General features: G+C 38.9%; 1 protein-coding gene across 1 annotated transcript in view; it reads left to right on the top strand.

Annotated features, from left to right (window-relative positions):
- LOC119737223 (brain-specific angiogenesis inhibitor 1-associated protein 2-like) overlaps positions 1–17,913 on the top strand; it is a 47,072-nt gene extending 29,159 nt beyond the window's left edge. Inside the window, exons 6-17 of the mRNA XM_038211413.1 lie at positions 338–493; positions 1,956–2,042; positions 2,710–2,805; positions 3,816–3,950; positions 5,047–5,188; positions 6,286–6,434; positions 7,388–7,530; positions 8,055–8,304; positions 8,986–9,119; positions 11,191–11,283; positions 12,107–12,145; positions 13,816–17,913. Of these exons, the coding sequence (XP_038067341.1) occupies positions 338–493; positions 1,956–2,042; positions 2,710–2,805; positions 3,816–3,950; positions 5,047–5,188; positions 6,286–6,434; positions 7,388–7,530; positions 8,055–8,304; positions 8,986–9,119; positions 11,191–11,283; positions 12,107–12,119 (1,398 nt within the window). The 3' untranslated portion in view covers positions 12,120–12,145; positions 13,816–17,913. The remainder of the gene's footprint in view (positions 1–337; positions 494–1,955; positions 2,043–2,709; positions 2,806–3,815; positions 3,951–5,046; positions 5,189–6,285; positions 6,435–7,387; positions 7,531–8,054; positions 8,305–8,985; positions 9,120–11,190; positions 11,284–12,106; positions 12,146–13,815) is intronic.
- The last annotated feature ends 2,392 nt before the right edge of the window (positions 17,914–20,305 follow it).

The raw sequence follows: 20,305 nt of genomic DNA, 5'->3' as shown, positions 1-20,305 counted from the left end.
TGGACCATATTTAATTCACTGTCTTTGACTGAAATGTCGAAAGGATCAGACATGCAGTTTCCATCTTTAAGATGATTTCATTTTTTTAAAAACTGTTTAGTATGCCATTATTTTTTTTTCATGTAGAAAATCCTGTACAGGTTCTATTTTCCTCATTTTTTGGGTTTTTTTTTTTTTTTCCAAATTGCTTGCTAGATGGATTTTCCAAATTTGACAAAAATTTTCAATCATGTTGTACCAGTAAAAAATTCTGTCTTGTAAACCACCAGTTTCAAACTTTCCAAGCGAACTTGATTTGATTCATCTAACTTTACTTTTATTTCTTCTTTTCAAACAGGCTGTTGAAAAATGCAGAGGGGAACTGAAGAAAATCCAGAAGAAAGCCTCTAAGAACCACAGCGAGAAATACGTCGACAAGGAACAGAAGAGCTCAGAGGAACTGCAACATCTGACTAAACAGCTGTATGACTTCCGGAGTGACGGTCTGAGAGAGGTAGGGAGAGAGTCTTAGAAAGTCCCAAGTCATCACAAGTCAATCACAATTCATCACAAGTTACTCAGGAGTCCATCACAAGGTCCATGACAAGTCATCGCAAGTCACAGACCAGTCACAAGTGGTCACAAGTTATCATAAGTCAGTCCCAAGTCATCACAAGTCAATCACAATTCATCACAAGTTACTCAGGAGTCCATCACAAGGTCCATCACAAGTCATCGCAAGTAAATCACAAAGTCCATCACAAGTCATCGCAAGTCAATCACCGACAAGTCACAAGTAGTCACAAGTTATCATAAGTCAGTCCCAAGTCCACACAAGTCAATCACAGTTCATCACAAGTTACCCAGGAGTCCATCACAAGGTCCATCACAAGTCATCCCAAGTCAATCACAGACTAGTCTGAAGTAGTCACAAGCTACCATAAGTTAGTCCCAAGTCATCACAAGTCAATCACAATTCATTACAAGTTACCTAGGAGTCCATCACAAGGTCTATCACAAGTCATCCCAAGTCAATCACAGACCAGTCAGAAGTGGTCACAAGTTATCATAAGTCAGCCGCAAGTCAGTCACAAGTCAATCGCAAGTCAGTCACAAGCCGTCGCAAATACAAGAAGCAGCACAGGTTTCACAATGGCAGATTGCTTTGATGATCCTAGAGAATTGTTGTCGGGTCGTCACAAGGAATCACAAGTCATTCACAGATCATCACAGGTCGTCACAAGTAGCAGTGCTCTTTCATAACTTTAAGGGTCTAAGGCAGTAAATATGTGCTTGGCTGGTTTTAAACAAGTACGTTTAAAGCCGGCTTAGTGAGGGACATTATTGGCGACCGTGCCCCTGAGCCACTTTTAAAGGTACTCGTTTATACCGGCCAAGCGCATATTTATTCCCATTCATACCTTTGAGTCAAAAAGTGAAAACAACTCATAAGTATAAGTTTCCAACAATTTTGTTCAATACTTTTACTTCATGTTTTTTTAAACACCCCTCTAGCTATGTTATGGTATGTGCTTCATGCAAGTAGTTGTAAACATCTCCTTATATGGAGATGGGTGCACGCGCGCGATGTGGCGCTGAATGCAGCGATGCTGGAGTAGTGTGATTTTAGGACTCTCAAAATACGGACTCTTTGGTAGTATTGTGCATGCCTACGTGAGGATTGCGAACATTTAACCAATAAAAGGATAAAAGGGACCAGATTTCATAGGAGTCCAAATTTCATGTGACACCGGAAAAGTGTTTAAAATCAAGCAAGCGGGTGTTTTATCAACTGTTTAAAAACCACCCACGTGACGGGCTCTTGGCCAGTAGGAATGGGTAAACTGTCGCAGGTACATATATTTATTAAATTCGGGTTGAAAGCATCAAGAAAGGAATATGACCTTACATACAGTAGTGGTAACATTTGAGTTTGAGGCCACCATTTTCTCTGTATTTCATCCCTCCATTGCTAGGTGTGGCTGGGCGAAAGGAAACGATATTGCCATGTCGTGGAGAGATACTGTTCCCTAGTCAAGAATGACTCGGCATTCTTCAGCAAAGTAAGTACAAAACTAACTTGGTTTATTTACTCCATGCGGGAACAGTAGGTGGCGCTTTGCAACCTGACTTTCTAGAGTTTCCGTGGGAGGGACAAACCCCGTGCACGTACTAATTTGTGCGCGTGTTGCACAAAGTACACACGACTGATTTGAATTTGAATTTTGCCCCCTCCTTTGTAACCCTTTTGGGGTAACTTTTTCACAGGCCAAAAAAAATGAGTCTCCGGTTTCTGGTATGGAGCTTGCCCCAAAAGTGGTGCGGCGATGCGTTTTTTCTTTATTTTCTTCAAATGTCTGCTAATATTGCAGATGACGGTTTGATCCCCTTACAACTCTCAAAAATATCCTTCAGGGTGGAGCTGGAGATTACGTCAGGAACGCCATAAGGCTTGAGAATTCTGCACCCACTTACGATCTCAAACGACACGAATATTCTCCGGGAAATTTGGATGGTCAAGCGAAAAATCTGAGAGAAAATAACGTCAGACCATATCACTCGACATCGACATCGTGCATGCGCTGCCAGGCTGGTCATTAGACTGCTCCCTTACATATTGCGCTAATTAAAATGCGTTTACAGGTTCCAGATACATGACCATCGCTCCCTCAGGCTGGCTTCCAGATGCACAATTTCTCTCTGTGTTTTGTGTGTGTTTTGTTTTTGTAGGCACAGAGTGTCTTACGTCATCGGATGCCTAAATGGACCGAGTCGTGTGCCAAGCCTGACAGACTGGCCGAAGAGTGTGACGAAATACTTAACACGGTATATGCCCTCTTACATTTAGAGAATACAAAACAAATGTTATTGTACGACAAGTGGAACACCGAATAATGTAGTGCCCCTGCATCCCATATGCGACACAGACGCACTACATTATCTGTGCTCCACGAGTGACAGTTGGCTGATGAATTTATCTTCAAGCAAACTTGACGCTCAGTACTTTTCAGCGGTTATCTGATTACACGTACCAGTACATGCAGCAGGAATAGTGCGCGCATCACAGAAATTGTGCGATACGGGAGTGCAATATGGGATAGTATCACACTGTCGTTGCCATGGATCGACTATGTCATGTTCGCTTGAGGATATTGACACTTTGCTCTGCATATCGACTTCAAATGGACAACTTTTTCCTAAATCCTACAAAAATATCTTTAACTAATATTCTGCTAGATTCTAGAAAGATACCGCATTGATCCAGACAAGCATTAAAATATTTACACTTCTAATTTCCTAATTAGCCTCTGTACTGATGACGTCACACTTTGTTTACTTGTGCACTTTTCTATGGGGCCACCAAATCGTCATTCCCACCGGACTCCCATAGAAAACACACGTGTAAAAAATGTGTGACATCATCAGTACAGAGTGTTATTGCAAAAACGTGCATGCAAAGACTTTCTGAACATTGTGGGGGGTTACACATTTTCTTGTCTCTTGCACAGTTTCTGTCTATTTTCAATTTCAAGCTGACCATTTTCCGAGCAATATGTTGATAATGAGCATTGCTGTAGCAATTTTCTACTAATGACATATGTTGCCTTAACACAGGAACAACCGTGGAGCTATCACTTCAGAACTTTTGTCTTTGTACTTCTCAATTTCTCACTCACCTGTATCTTTCGCAGTGATGTGAAACACATCATCAAAAGTAACACTAGCCAAAAGTTTCACCTAGAAACATTCACCCCTGCTCTTCACAAATCTAGTCTATTTCTGAAAAAAAAAATCTAGCCGTAGAATTTTGCAAAACTGTCTGGCTTTTCTTCCAGGTCTTCTCCGGCCCTCTCGGCAATCCCCTCCAGATGGAACTGAGGACCTCCAAACGCCTGTATGAGCGCAACATCCTGCTCGCCCAGAGCGAGGAACAGAAGGAGAAAGGACGAGCATCTCCTGTACTTTCTCACGTTAGCAGCTGTCTTCCTTTTTAACAATTTCTCAATAATTTAGTGTTTACACTCTGTTGAAACTTTTGTCTGTGCTCGCACTCAAACTCCTCAATCAAACTTGCTGGATATCTTCCTTAAAACATGCTTCATCTAATTTGATTCATATTCAAATTTTATGGCAGCATTGGTAGCAGAACCAGAGGAAAAGGGCAGTTCCCCCCACCCCACCCATCCCCCCACCCCATCCCACCCCACCCATCCCCCCATCCCACCCATCTCCGCACCCCACACCACCCATCCCCCACCCCATCCATCCCCCCACCTGTCACTCTTTAAAAGTAGGAAATTTATTCCCTGCTTGATTGACCTACCTGCCCAATAGAGATGAGTTTAAATTTGTAAGATATGTGAATGAAATAAAAGAAACTAATTGGAGCAGAGTATACCTCCACCCCCCTTGAAACAATTTGCGCCTTCAAAAGTTTTTTGCATGTTAGTAGTCCAGTTTTGCTGCCTAATATTCCTGTCATTTCTGTCACTGTGTCTCTGCAAATTGTCTGTCTTTAAATGCCACAAGCTGATTTTCCGCTTACAAAACTGTTGACACAAGTGTGTAAGCAGAAAGCAAAGCACAACCAAAAAAAGCAACTTTCAGCAGTAATTTCTCAATGCAAAACAAGGAAGTATTATACATGTAGGCATTCAGTAGTGGTTGGCAGAAATATTGCTGCTTAAAGTCCAGTTAATTCTTCAAGCAAACGCAAAGCGAATTTGTTGTCATCAAACATTCGCTGAAATTTTGTTGGGAGAGTAAAAATGTGCTCAACTTCTGCGAATTCGTTGTGCGAAAACTTGCCATGACGTAACCAGTTTGCATTTGCACTTTTGGTGGAGTATGAACTTGCCTATAACTTGGCACATATTTTATTGTCTGGTAACTGTCAAGCAGTGCCAAGAACTGCACACGACATTCTTGGCTGGCCAAAGTTCTCAGCCCAGTTTTTGGCCGAGATGCTTCCAAAGCACAAATCTAAAGCTCAAATCTTTTTATCTCTGCAGCTTGATCCTGCTGCTGAATTTAATATTGATATTGTTTCCTCAATCGGGTTCTTAGGAAGCCCCGGAGAGACCAGCCTCGGCCGACATGGCCGATGCCCACGCAGCGGCCAGCTACAGCGCCACTTTGCCCAATCCCAAACGAGACAAAGGCCCCGGGATCCGGCACAGCAAGTCCATGATCCACAAACTCCCCCAGGGTAAGAGGTTGCCATTTTCGAAATCTTGGCTTTGTCTCCAGCGTTGGCTCTATCGCAGGCTCCAGAATCTTGTTGAAGCATGAAACTGTTGGAACCAAATAAAGATACTCAAAATTGTTTTGCGTAGTAGACTGTTACAAGGGTTCAGCATGCACTTGTCTACCACCCATGCACTTTATGAAGCTATCACTGAAGGACTCACAAGGTAGTGCACATGCGCAAACATTGCCCTAGCTACATGACAAGATCAAGGCACGCGCACAGCAATGTTTTGCAAAGACAACTGATGTATAAACTTGACAAATTTTAGGTGAATATGAATGAGATATGGTAAAACAAATATAACATGGTTTATTTCAGGTTGATAGTCAATATTAGCTCCCTCGGTATTTGAAGTTGACAAAATAGTTCCCGAGGCAATGGCGAAAGAAGTTTGTTTGTCATCGTCTTACGCCAAGGGAAGCTACATGTGTAATATCAACTATCCACCCTGAAACCATGTTATATTTGTATTTATATAACCGACATACAGATCCTTGTCATTTGATTGTAGAACTCACATCACGTAACATTCGTTATTACTGCCATACACGCCGGGGCTCAAAAAGTACTATCCGCCCATGGGGAATGGGAAATACTATTGAACAGTTAGGATCACGACGCGGTATTTGTGTGCAAATGCATGCTGGTGTGCGCGTTCAGCGTTGCGCGTAGCGCGTAGCGCGTATTGTTCCAAAGAGCCAGCGCTACAGCGTTGGGTTCAAACATTTTCGTGAAGGGGTGGTTTGGAAGAGAGAAATACATTTCCACCATTTTTGTATTGAAATAAAAGTTCGAATATCAAATGACAAGGATCTATATGTCAGTATAAATATTGAGTGGCTTTAAATTGTGAAATGGGAGGAATATTATCGCTCAGTAAATTCTGGACCTTTCCAGTTCACTCGGCTTCGCCTCGTGAAATGGAATAGTCCAGATTTTACCTTGAGATAATATTCCTCCCATTCCACACTGAGCCACTCAACAGTTGTATATAAAGTCACAATGGTCTTTTTGTGTGGAGTTTGGCTGGAACGTTTCTCCTTGTTCACACCCAGGTGTAGTGTCATCCTTGCCGCAGAATGCATACCTGCGCCGAGTCTCCGAGGGCGCTGAAAACATCTCCAGAGAAGCACAGAAGATGACCAAAGTCCAGGCCATATACAGCCACATTGCCAACAGCGAGAGCCAGCTCAACTTCCTGGAGGTATCATACAAAGCTGCTAAGCTCAGCAAATATATACTCAGCAGTAATAGGTTACCAGCTATAATGTCATGTAATGTGTATTGCTTGCGATTGGTACTCGGCTGTCTCATGCTTAGCGCCTAAAATTACTCAGCAAAATTTTCCATGAAATTGGGCTCTGGCCTTCAAGGCACGTTGGAATACTTGCAGTTACCTGTAAACACATGTACCTAATTTCACAATTTAACAAAAAAAGTCTTGCTCAAAGTGAAGATAGGACTGGTACAAAGTGATATTATTTCATCTGAAATTATATCGTTTGGAAGAAAACAATCATTCATAAATACCTAAGACAGATTACCCATTCCGATTGGTCGAGAGTTTGTCACATGGCCAGTCTTATTGGTTGAATATTCACAATCCTTGGTTATAGGCATGGGCACTTCTACCAATGAGTTCGTATTTCATAGTCCTTAATTCACACTACACCAGCACAGCTGCGTTCTGCGCCATATCGCGCGGTAGGTACATACAACTCTCGCGCCAATCTCCATATAAGGAGTTGTTTACGACTATTCCCGAGAGGCACATACCATAACATAGCTAGATGGGTGTTTAAAAAAAACATGAAGTAAATTTGTTGAACAAAATTATCAGAAATGTATACTTTTTGACTTGTTTTGACTGTTTGACTGAAAAGGTATTTATGAATGGGAATAAATATGTGCTTCGCCAAGCACAAGAAAATGTGCCCAAGGGCATTTGCTTTTCAAGTACAGTTAATGCATTGTTTTTTTGTTTTGTCTTAACTCTACTTGCAACATTTTCTTTATGATCGCATTTCCACAAATAATTTTGATTAAGACTGATGAATACAATTATATTTTCTTGAAAAACAGTCGGGCATAGTTCGTGTCATTTGCATAAGTTAATACGCCATCTACAGTTCATCTTTTTGTCCAACTTTCATTAAGAGTGACATCATTGGACTGGTTGGACCAAAGAACAACGGCTGGTACTACGGTCACAACTACCGCACCAAGCGCAGCGGCTGGTTCCCAATAGCCTACACCCACCCTTTGCAGACTCCACCAAACCAACAGAACGGGGCAACCAGGTAAGTTAACATTGTTCCACGCATATTTGTACATATCAAGATCAAGGAAATTTTTTTTTATAAAGTAGCGTGTGATTGTGGAGTGCATTTTCAAAACAGTAATGACAAAAATTGCAAATGGTGCGAATTTGCTGAAAGTTTGCGATTTTGGAACATAATCTGTGTCAACATCATAAATAAACCTTCGTGATTGCTTTCTTGCTAATTCTACCTTTTAAGCAGAAACGTTTGATGTTTGAATACATGAAAGTTCCAAGATTCTAAAGTTCTAAGTTTAGTTCTGATGCTAGTTTTAAGTTCCAGTCCGAAACTCTGTGCTGAAGCGAACGTGAACACGAATTTGTGAAAGGTTTTTCGGGCTGCGAATTTGCAAAAGTTGAACACATTTCAAATCCGAAGAATATTGCAGCAAATGCATTGTGCCATCAAATTCGCATTCGCATGAGGTATGAACCGCCTTAAGTACTGAGTTACTCAATATTTTTGCAAGCTTTTATTTATTATTCTCATTTTCCACAACCCAGCCCCTTGCCACAGCAGATCCAGCCTCCTAACCCGTCTAGTCCCCCGCCTCTCCCTCCACTCAGCACCAACCCGGCCTTCAATAAGGGCATGGCGGCCAGCATGGACAACATACTGGACGGCCGCAGCCAGTACCCGTCACCAGACTACCACAGCGGCCATCAGAGCCCCGGTGTGGTACCTGCGGCCTCTACTATGTCGCTGCCACACTCGCTGTTGCAGGGGGCGCCGACTGACCAGCATGGATCCCCGGTTAGCTTTAATCACTTTTTATGGTCTTTACCTAAAGGTTAAAATGAGTAAAGTGCGTTCGTCGCGCCAAATGTGCACGAACCAGTACACACACCCAATGCATCCCTCCAACTGGGGCTCTCAAAAGTATTCTCAAAGCGCCATTTTTTGTAATATTTTTTTTCTACTTCTCTTGTTTATTCATTGTTTATTCATGCTGACAATAATATATTACATGTACACATGAGTAGTAACATTAATTAAGTTGCAAAGGAAAACTAATCATAAATTACATTTGGAACAACTTATTTGAAGATAGATATAAAGTGTCGGCATAGGGGTCAGGAGAAGCCAAAGGCTTTTATTCCTTGTTCGTGCACATAGTCCATATTTTAACAGTAGTAACGGGTACATACTTGGGACTTACATTTCAGCTCAGAAATGTTGCCCAACTAGAAAGTGGTTTTTTTTACTAGGCAGTGCTTAAAGTGTGTAATTATCTTATTTCACTCCAAAAACGTACATATTGAAAATTTGTCAGGAGAAATAAATTGAATTTGTTGAAGAGCATGAGGACAGCAGTTTTAAGAAAACAGAAATCATTCACAATCTTTATCCAAAAAGATTTATGAATGCAGGAAATATGTCGTGAATGTAGAACAGCATCAATATGAATGTAACCCTTGACCTCACTTTTTTCAGGTCGAAGGTCACGTGTCAGATGGCACCAATGGCTTAGGTCGGAGGTCGCCGACCAGCAGCGTGTCCAGCTCGGCATCATTGCCCACCCACCCATCCAGGGATACAGCCAGCATTGAAGAGGAGGAGGGAGATAGGTGGGTGGGGCTTAAAGTGGAGGGGGAGTTGAATAGAATAGGGACCTGCCTCATATGTGACCTGCCATAGCATAATGAGGAATAACCCCCACCTTTGACTTTTCAAGTTATCTAATTCATGTTAAGTGCGAATCATTGGCTTTCCAATGATACCAAATATATTTCTGTAGCTTACTTTATTCAAAGATATGCTGCAGGAACCTTAACAGTGTCCTGCCAAACTTCGCCAACCTCATTTCGAGAAAAATATCTTTGAAAAAAAAAGACACGCATTGCTGCGCCAACGGCAGTGAAAAATGTTCTTCAGCTTTTTTTCACTTTTGTGGGTAGTTTTTCCCCCCAAAAAATGTAAAGTGTGAATCTTGGAAACATTGGCTACTCAAAAATACGAAACAACCAATATCGATTTTGACATGATTTTTTTAGTATATCCGACTTCAGACGTTGATAACTCAAACAAGGTTTTGAGGGACATTCCTCATTTTGCCTCAGTGGGTCACATACAGGTATCACAAGTCCTAAGTTCCCCCCAACATTATTCTTAATTAATGAAATAGAAATGCACGATTTCAACAATATCCCAAATGCAAATGACAGAGGGCACTCTTCTGCCCATCTTGTGAGAAAATGATAGAAATCCAATCACGCATACCAACACGAAGCTCATTTGAATGGAAAAAGTGCCAATAAAAAAAGTTGCAGTAAATAGCATTGCTCCAATGTACTGGTTTGAGTGATCCTGCAAGGCAGGGTAGACTTTCATTAATTAATAACTTTACCTTACAAAAGTTTCCTTGTTTAAAAGGATGTTTAACTACAACAAGACACAATCTTGGTAATGTAACAGATAATTGCAGACCTTTTGCAAAGATGACAAAGAAAATGCAAATTGAATGTAACATTTTTTAAATTGGTTTTCTTGTTCATCCTCTTTCAAGTAGAGACTCTTGTTTTTACATGGGAAATTTCAAAAATGTTACATTTAATTTGCATTTTCTTTGTCATCTTTGCATTCAAAGGTCTGCAATTATCTGTTAGATTACCAAGATTGTGTCTTGTTTTAGTTAAACATCCTTTTAAACAAGGAAACTTTTTGTAAGGTAAAGTTATTAATTAATGAAAGTCTACCCTGCCTTGCAAGATCACTCAAACCAGTACATTGGAGCAATGCTATTTACTGCAACTTTTTTTATTGGCACTTTTTTCATTCAAATGAGCTTCGTGTTGGTATGCGTGATTGGATTTCTATCATTTTCTCACAAGATGGGCAGAAGAGTGCCCTCTGTCATTTGCATTTGGGATATTGTTGAAATCGTGCATTTCTATTTCATTAATTAAGAATAATGTTGGGGGGAACTTAGGACTTGTGATACCTGTATAGACCTTTCTTTTGTTGTTAATAAATAGTTTGTGTAGGTTGTTGCCAGTTGCCTGAATTTCAATCTTGGCTTGCAGAAGAGTGTGTCCAAATTGGCACATGTACACCCCTAGTATTTAGTCACAGAGAGTTCACTTCCACTTGTCAAGCAAATACTTTGTTTTAGTCAAACTGGGTCAACAGACAATGCAGGCAAGTTTGGGTCACAGCTGTTTTATCAGCTGTTTTATCTCAAAATATATATAGCATCAACTTTAACCCCTTAAGGACGGGGTGTAATTGGGACATTCCTCCACACATAGAGCAAGTGGCCCGCATGACTGCACAGCCTTTGTGTGGTAGCGGGACTGCACAAAAGCAGCAGCTGTGGAACTACCAACTAGCCGTGTGCCACGGCATACCACAGCTGGCAACTGCATTCCAATGAGGATTAGCGGCCGCGGCCATGACCGCTTCCCGTCCTTAAGGGGTTAATAGCTGCAACTTCAACTAGTTAGCTGTACATACGGTTGTCAAGATTTGAGCAATTCTGTTGCTTCAAATGAAAACAAAATGTGCATTAGTATATAGTCACAGCTTGTCAATAGACTGACCCATGATGTTTTTTTTTGGGGGGGGGGGCAGTTTATTGACAAGTCTGACCTTTAATTTGATTTAATCCATATTTATTCTTCTTCTTGTCATTCCCAACAGCGCAATTGCGGCTGTCCAGCTACGCAAAACAGTCACCAACGATCGCTCCGCTCCATTGATCCCTAAGGACTACTCGATGAACGAATATGCAAGGTAAACTAAAAACGTAAAATACTACAAAGGCAGATTGCCAAGAACTTTGGGAGCAGTTGATAGACTGGAGGTTCTCTCTGATAGATGTGAGGGAAGTTGTTTTAGGACACAAAAATTGAGAAAAGGTAGTGTTTTCCCCGATGGTTATAACCTTTGTGAATTGCCTTGCTGGATGACTTGTAAGAAATCAAGCTCCACAATTTCTGTCTTATCTAAATGCGCATCTAGCCAAGCTTTTTCTTATTTGAAAGGTCTTTTGCACACATCTGGCCATATTTTAAAGAGCATATTGTAAATGAAATTTAAGGGTTTGCATGGTTGACATGCTCATTGAATGGGAGGTTTGCGGTAACTCCATGTGAATGATATCTCTAGTTGTTTGGTTCTGAAAAGAACCAACTAGATGTTCCGAACAGTATGCTCCGTTCGTCATCATGAGACTGCCAGACTCTTGCTGGTGTAGGACATACCGGAATGTATCAGTACTACATCAGCAAGAGTCCAGAAGTCTCTTGATGAGGAACAGTTCTCACTGTTGGAAACGTCGAGTTAAACCAACTGGTTCCTTCTCAGAACCACGTAACTCACAAACAGATATCATTCACATGGTGTTACCGCAAACCTCCTATTGGTTGAAATACCATACCAACTTTTTTGTCTGGTATTTCGTGATTTTGACAACATCATTCATTAGTGCTCGGTATCAGAAAACTTTGTCACTACAAATATCGTCCACGCCTAGTAGTGTTAAACTGCATATTAACAAAACAGAAATAGTTTTCATCCCAGCCCATTTTCATATGGTTTTCTTTTCCTGATATAGTTCTGCTAAGTAGATTTGCTCGCAGTTTGCAAAAGTAGAGTAAGTAAAGCGGAAAATACTTGTCTTAATTTTTTCTTGCGTATATGCAGTGCACTCATGATACTGACGGAATGTCACATTACATCCTATTTCTCATTAACTTTCCCTGTAAAAACTTAGCCTTTTGTTTTTATTCTGATGGTTGCTTTTAAACGTTTTAAACTTAGAATAATTTAATACCTGAAGATTTCTTTCTTTTCTCATTACATGTTTGTTTCTAAAATTTTATTTTTGAATTATTTATCGTCAAAATTTGAAAGAAACTTCATGTATTACCCACATTTAAACTACGATCTATTAGGATGAATTTAATACCATCATTGTAGCAGCCATTTTATGCTTGGCTTTTAACAACATTTACTCTCAAGAGTTGGAAGAACGATCCATGCGAAAGCAGCCCTAAGCTCAGCACACGTACATTGTTTTTGCTCAGTCGGACAACAGCTTTTACAATCATGATCATAAATCATCAAAGCCATTGTCCGTGAATGAGTGTAAACAAGAGCATTCTCCAGTGCCCCACATCATAATTGGACATTTTGTGTGTTAATGTGCGGATTTAACTGTATTTGGATTTATATACATGTAGGTATCTAAACCAACTCACCTGGAAATCTAATCTCATCAATCTTTAAAATTAATCTTTATTATTTGCACTGTAATTTGTCTTTACATCTTTTTCTTTTTGCCAGTGTGCTTGATCCCATTCACTGCATTTCATCACTCTTTTGTTCTCGTCATTTGGTTGTCTTTCGTAGACCATTATCATGTTGCGGCCATCTTGATTTTTTCCCATTCAAATCAATGTAACCAAAGCGAGGCTGGAAGGGAAAATAGTCTGGTTCCTTTTTGCGCAAACAAATTATCATTCAGTACTGTTATTGGATACTGGGAACATGACTGAAATGGTGGCAGCATGATAAAGGTCTATTGCCCAATTCTTGTGAAGGAATTACTTTCTTTCTCTCCAACTGTCAAACTTTAAAACTTTTCCCAAATTTTCACCGCTTCTAACGTCGTCATCTGTCGTTCCATCCGTCACATAAAAATTATCTCAGTTGCACTCTTTGCTACCGGGAGAGTGTGGCCTAGTGGTAAGGGTTCTTGACTCGCTATCAGAGGGTCAGGCATTCGAATCCAGCTGCTAGCCATATGTTGTGTCCTTGGGCAAGCCACTTCACCCCCCCCCTCTCTCTCTCCACCCAGGAGTATACATGGGTACCGGCATTAGCTGGGGAGTAACCTGCGATGGACTAGCATCTCATCCAGGGGGGAATAGAAATATTCTCAGTCGTTTCATGCCACTGAAACCGGAGATAAACCACAGCCTGAAAAGACACACTTGCTCATTACAGATTTTTTTTTTTTACCTTTTTCCTACCTTGATTGAAGAAGCTTGAAGTGAGCCCTCTAGTGACAACATTTCTCAAAGAGCTCCAACAGCTCAAATCAGACTTGGCTTGTTACAGGCTATGACCATGAATAATCACAGCATCCTGTCAATGGCAACATTAAAGCCACAGCCAAAAAAAGTAATTTAAACACAGCCTTACATTTGCTTATCCCTTCTTGAACATAATACCATTAAACATAATACCATTAAAAAAATCCAGACTTATCTTGAATGAGAAAAACATTAAATGTTTTGACTGCTTGCTCACAACAAACAGATACTGAAAAGCAAGGGGAGGAATCCAGTGAGCCAGAAGACAAAAGCTATGCACAACTCAGGTGAGAAGCCCTTCAACCAGCTTACGCCTGGACCTCAGCGCTAAGACGGTGATCACTGACACCAAGTCCAACTCTTCCACAAGTGCCTTCCGAGAGTGATGAAAAGTGAAAAATTTATATATATACAAAAATCTAATCTATATATATATTGTACGAAAACAAAATTGATATAATTGATAATTTTTTATCCATATTTTGACACTATTTTCACGCAACTCAGCAATTTAGTTTGATAGAGCACAGAGCACTGAGCACCTCCTCTGTTTCAGTTTAAATGTTTTAGACATTGCCACCTTAGTTGAAGGGGCCAAATGTAGCTCTAGTTAAAAACTAACATCTACTTTGATAGTTTTTATAAATTTTTCATTAAAAGGTCACAGGAGACGAATATCTTAAAAGTTGCATAAAAAGGTACAACTCTATGATATTTTGTATTTATTTCTTTGTTTTTCTAATTGCAGACAAATAACAGAAAACAGTTGAGAGTCTATCATTCAGTTTATTGTTCGCACCACAAAGTAATGTATCATGGATATTTGCCACACCACCTAGTGATGTAAGAGACGATCCATCACTTAGTGAGGCGGCAAAACTATCGCATTCGTCACTTCATGGTGCAGGAAGCAAATTTAACTACATTTGGCCAGAAAGTGGCTTAACATTTTCTTTCATAAAAAAAAAAAATCGAACATGCTAAAGATTTTGCTATTGGACTTGCCTTTTTTAAAATTACGTTTGTATTACAGTTCAATGTACATAACTACATCTTCAAACGGTCCACGGACACTGCATACGTGTAAACAGTATTACATCTTAATAAATTTACTTGTTAACTTTTTTTTCCATTAACATATTAACTTTGATGAAAGATTATATATATATTGCACTACAATCACATTATTTTCGTAAGAATATACAAATCTAAAGTGTGCTTGATTAAGACAGTAATTTGCCATTCAATGTAGGGTACATGTTATGCATGTATTAAGATATTTAAGACACATTTTATGTTTGTGTTTTTAAAAGAGCAGTTGTGTTAGTTTTTCTGTTTTTTATTTTTATTCCGAACTTTTTTTCCAAGGGTCTAGCATATTTTAGATGAAAATAAGTTAAAATGGTACGTTTCTTGTTGATTTATTTTTCGTTGTTCTATTGAGAGAAACGTCACAGCTGGACTATGCATAAAACAGTTTTGAGAATTAATGTTTATTTAACAGAAAAAGAAGATGAACATGATTATTTCATATTGATATTTCTTTCATGTTGTGCTGTTATAAATCTTTTTTTCTTTTTTTACCAAGCATTGCCTGATTAACTTAAATTTAATTAACCACTGTCTTAATTATGAATAAGGTATTTTTCCTTACAAGTTATAGATAAAATCACATTAGCCTACATGATTGTATAAAAAAAGCACATTTATAAACAGTAATTATCTGTACAAATTGAGTTATCCTTGTTTGTGCCTACCACATTTGGGGTAAAAATACTGCATTTTGAGTGCAATTTGTTTGTTACAAGCTTGTTTAGCAGGCAGTATGTATACAGCGACAAAATGTGAAAGTTATCTAAGACATGGTGGGGGGGGGGCGTGTATAGTTATGTAAACATGAAAACACCGCCTTTTTGACTTTTCAAAGGGATTGAAGTTCCAGTTTTTGAATGTATGAAGAAGGTGACATTTGCTTACTGCAGCGTTGCATTTTTTTGCAGATTTGTATAACTTGCTAGCATAAAAATGCTTTGGGGGTACGGGTCGAGTCACACGAATTTTACCCATGTCCATTAACTCTTGATTTCGTTATGTTTGTCAAGTCTGTGTGAATGTCTTTTTATTTTGTAATTGTAACACCCAGGTGCTTGTGATAGATGTCAAGTCATTTATGAAAATATTAGTATACATTTTGTACAGCAAAATTACTATTGCTATCATAATGGAGGATTTAGGGCATTTATTAACGAACATTTGTAGATTTTTTTGTTTTTTAAAGTGTGCTTGAATTACTTTGAGTTATTTCTTGGTATATGTTTGGTAAACTTGATGAAAGATTTTTGTAGGAATTTAGGGGCTGGATTGGCCATTTAACATTGTTGACATAATTTCAAACATTCTTACTGCAATTTACCAGAAAATTCGTCCTTTGTAGACCATCTATGCACAGAATAAAAAAGACACTTACACAGTTACCCCAGAATTGATGGAAGCATGTGACAAGCACTGTACAAAATAACCACTCCATGGCGGTTATTCTGAAAATTAGCGTGTACAATCATTCTGCCATTTCTGGGGGCCTCCGTTAGCATACAGTGATTCTGTGCCTAGATTGGTCTGTATTTGTCACGTTTTTTTCTCAGCCAATCACTTTCAGGTCTTCTTACTATTGGCCAATCAAATTCATGCTCAGTGATAAAAGAGACTGTGTGCTACAGTGAACAGCCAATAGCCTTGGATAACTCAAAACCTTTCGTCCAATCAGAGGCTTACTACGAAGTGTGCTACAAATGATGTGCTACAATGAACAACTCATTGAATAATTTTATTTTTATTTATTTCTTAAAAAGATAATCAGAAAGACATTTTATCTTCCATTTTAAGTTACTGGAGAAAAGTGGACATTTTTCAGGAAATTTGTAAAAAAATGCTTTGCACGGTATCAACTTTGCACAGTAACTGAGGGCATATAGAGGCTACAGTAGTTATTTAAAGGAGTTACAGGGTTAGTGCAAGTATTTTTTTTTTAATTCTTACTTTTTCAGTAATTTACATTTGGTAAGAAGTTTAAGGTCACCAGAAGAGGGTTTAGTGTCTTTTTAAATTCATGACTTTTCCTTGAAAAAGAGTATTTGTGGTCCAAGTTTTCCCATCAAACTGTTTTCAAACAATGGGGGAAACAAAACGACATGTATATTGTATAATTTATCTCAGCTTTTATGCCAAGTTTGTATTAAAAAAAGTATAACATATACAAGTATTTAACAATTAACTTTTATCGCTGAATTGGCAAAAGAAATTATAAAGTTGAACGGTTCTACCACGATTTTTTTTTTTTTTTTTAGATTTGATTGGGAACAGCTTTTTAAACAGGACAATGGCTGAAGTGTACAGTTGTGGATTTTGTTGATGAAGATGTGGGACTGTTTTTGAAAGCGATTTGTTCATCTTCAACCTGTTTGACAGAGACGTTCTGTCTGGAGTTAATCTTATGGTACAGTTATTAATCCGAAAAAATAAAATATTTTTGGATTTTATTTATGCACCATCACAAGGATAAGAACCTGTAAGTTTTCTGAGACCACTTGCCTCGGAGCACCAAGTTGCCTCAGGATATGCCTTTCACGCATCATTTCTGAAACAGTATACATTTTGGTAACACATTCCAGACTTGTTAACACGTGTATTATTTCTGCTTCTGTTTTTGAGGGGGTGAAGTATTTATTTTTGATTTTAAGGCATCTGGACTGTTTGTGTTCTGTCTGAATTTTAGAGTTATTGAAAACTGGATGACTACTGATAATATGTCTCTTAATAAGCACTCTTGCACTGCTGATAATATGTCTCTTAATAAGCACTCTTCAAGTAGTAGGTACATATTTGCTTTGTGTGCTTTGCTTAGCTGGGTGCATAACAACTAACATGTGGAAATTTTGTCTACTATACTTATTGGAAAAACAGAAAACGTATGCACATTTGTTGGGACTAGTTAAACTTGATTCCATTGCTAACGCTTTTAAAAGAAAGCGTGCCTGCCGACTTTGAGTGATTGTGTGCCCTATTGAATTTCACGTCAAATTGGCACAGGTAAATTTAGATACTTTGCGTAGGGCCTACAGTTTCAAAAATTGACTTTGGAAGTGAAGACATCTCATAAAGATATTTCACATGTTATTTTATGCCTAACGTTTGAAAGGTAAAAACAATATAGTTTGTTGTAAAGTAAAACATTTTTTTCACATATTGTAGTTTAAAAAAATGGAGTTTTGGCTCTAGTGCCTGTACAATAAAAGAACAAGATTATGTAGTTTGCTTTCTTTTGAAAGTGTGGTTTTTCTTGCCGTTCAATGTTCATGTACTTTTTTATTAATTTTCTTATCCGCAAATAGGCCTACTTATTCATCACTTGTTCATCGTTCAGATTTAATAAAGAACCAAAATATAAAAAAAAATCATTCAAACCACTCGTGCATATTAACTGACGTAAATATTTTAATTATTTAATTCAGATTTGATGTTTTAAGCGTCCACTCTATTTCGATAATTTTGGTCTGGCGTGTGAGTGTTTTCATTGGCGAAAAGTTTTGATTGGTGTTACTTTGCCACGAGAGGGCAGTACATCACATCCGTTTTCTGAAGGAGTTGTCTGATATCCAGTCTCTTAGAAATGATAACCTCGCACGCACACTTTGGAGCACCAGACTACTTTGGCATACGTACGACACTTTCGATTTTGTGATGTCGAAGCGCTAGCGGCAGACTTTTTTTTTATCAACTTGTACCCCGGGAGGAAATGCAACGATGTTTCCCTTCGGCGAGCAAATAGGATAGTACATTTGTGTAAAAGTCTTAATCAGTACTTCACTGAATGAAGAGCACTTATTGAACTTGAGGGCTGACGGTAGATTTCGATCGTTAAAAAGTCATCGGTAGAAATCACGGAGCACACGAGGCAACGCGTCACACAGTCAGTGACACTGCATGCATGCTGCACATGTAGTGCTAGTGGTGCTTTTCCATCGGCAATTCAACTCAAGTGATGTGTCGTCTGCATTGCAGCGCTGCAAAACGAGTGAACTCGTAATTTGACAACCATCAGTTCACCGCCTTGTCGGATATTTTGTCCTCTTGTATCGATTGAATTTGCACTTTTAATGACCACTGTTCCACGGCTTCCCGTTTCAATGAAGATGACATCGGACGCAGGCCTGGCACCGCGGTTGATTCGAGCGAGCAACTCGCCGTTGATTGCTCCGGGACTACCGCCCAGCGGCGCGGTCAGTCACGGTGGTGGGATGGATGGCTACGTACCGCCCGGGCATCAGGTAGCAGCCCTCCGCTTGCAGTCTCTCTCGGTGCCTACCGGACCACATCTTCACCAGCCCCCGCTAAATGCAGTCAAGAACGAGGAAGGCATCAAACCACCGCACAGTAACAGCAATTATATTGGAGGCCGGTCGTCACCGGTTTGTTCAGGAGCTAGTAAAATGAGGGAAACTGGCATCACAACTAACGTGGTTGATAACAACATCCAAACGGAGTCGAGGCATTCTCCAAACTCAAGTACAGAAAAGGTTTGTAGTCTTATTTTTAGTTTAAATATTAAAAACAATGTAGCATCCATCCATATCTTTTTTCCCCACTGCATTTCAAACATCAAGAGCAGATTGTCATTTGTTACAAAACAAATTAACCAAAACAAAATGGATTAAGAAATATTTAAAATTTTGTTTGAAACTTCCTCAAAAATACAAAACCCACATCCATAGGCATGACTCCCCACAGACTTAAAAAAAAATTAATTGGATCTAAATGTTACATTCTTTTAGTTTGACCAGTTACTTGATGATTTATTTGGTTGATTTATTTCTCTTGTTCTTTTAACCTAAATTAACTTGAAAATTATAAATCATAAAAAGAAAAAAATTAATTGGCCTAAAATTGGATCTCATTACAACAAACCAGTTTTGAGAATAACATCGGAATGCATTATTCACAGTAATTAGATTAGATTACTTTAATTAACAAATATTACCAGATTTAGAATAATTAAGGCAAATTTATACAGTAGTGGGTGATAAAGATTTGGCATAAGCAGGAATGCTTATAGTTATAAGAATGACTGCCTCAACAAACCCTTTAATTACTTCGGAGAACCTTGCGTGGTGGAGGCCGCATGTAAATTCAAAGCCACTCAAGTGTTCATAAGAGATAATCCCCTAGGCAGGCAAGACGGAAATGATTAGTGCATGTTGCAGCACGTCAGATTTTTTTTTCTGATATGTGCATAAAAGTGAATAAAGTATCATCTGCAAAACGTATTGTAATACTAAAAGTCAAGTGTAAAAATTGTCTGAACAAAATATTTTATGAGAAAATTGTTGTGTCTTATCATGTGAATTGTTTTATTTTGTTGTTGGTGTAAATTGAGTTGCACATGTGATGTAGAAAGTCTGCAACACCCCTATGCATTGTGCATAATCAATGTGATAGATGCTGATTGCCCATTGAAGCATACATCATTTTGTTCATTTCATTGGCCATGGATAACTCAATAAATGAAATACATGTACGTTATGAGAGCCAAAAAAAGAAAAAGAAAAAAAGCACTTTTGATTTTCATTCAAATTCTACAACATTATAGCAACACCGAAACATTTAAACGTTTCGCTGTTTTTGATCATACATGTACATTAAAAATTTAGCACATACAGGCC

This window comes from Patiria miniata, unplaced genomic scaffold, assembly GCF_015706575.1.
Source record: "Patiria miniata isolate m_02_andy unplaced genomic scaffold, ASM1570657v1 HiC_scaffold_3, whole genome shotgun sequence".
NCBI lineage: Eukaryota > Metazoa > Echinodermata > Asteroidea > Valvatida > Asterinidae > Patiria > Patiria miniata.
Note: the sequence above shows the minus strand (reverse complement) of the source record. Positions and strands in the feature narration are given on the sequence as shown.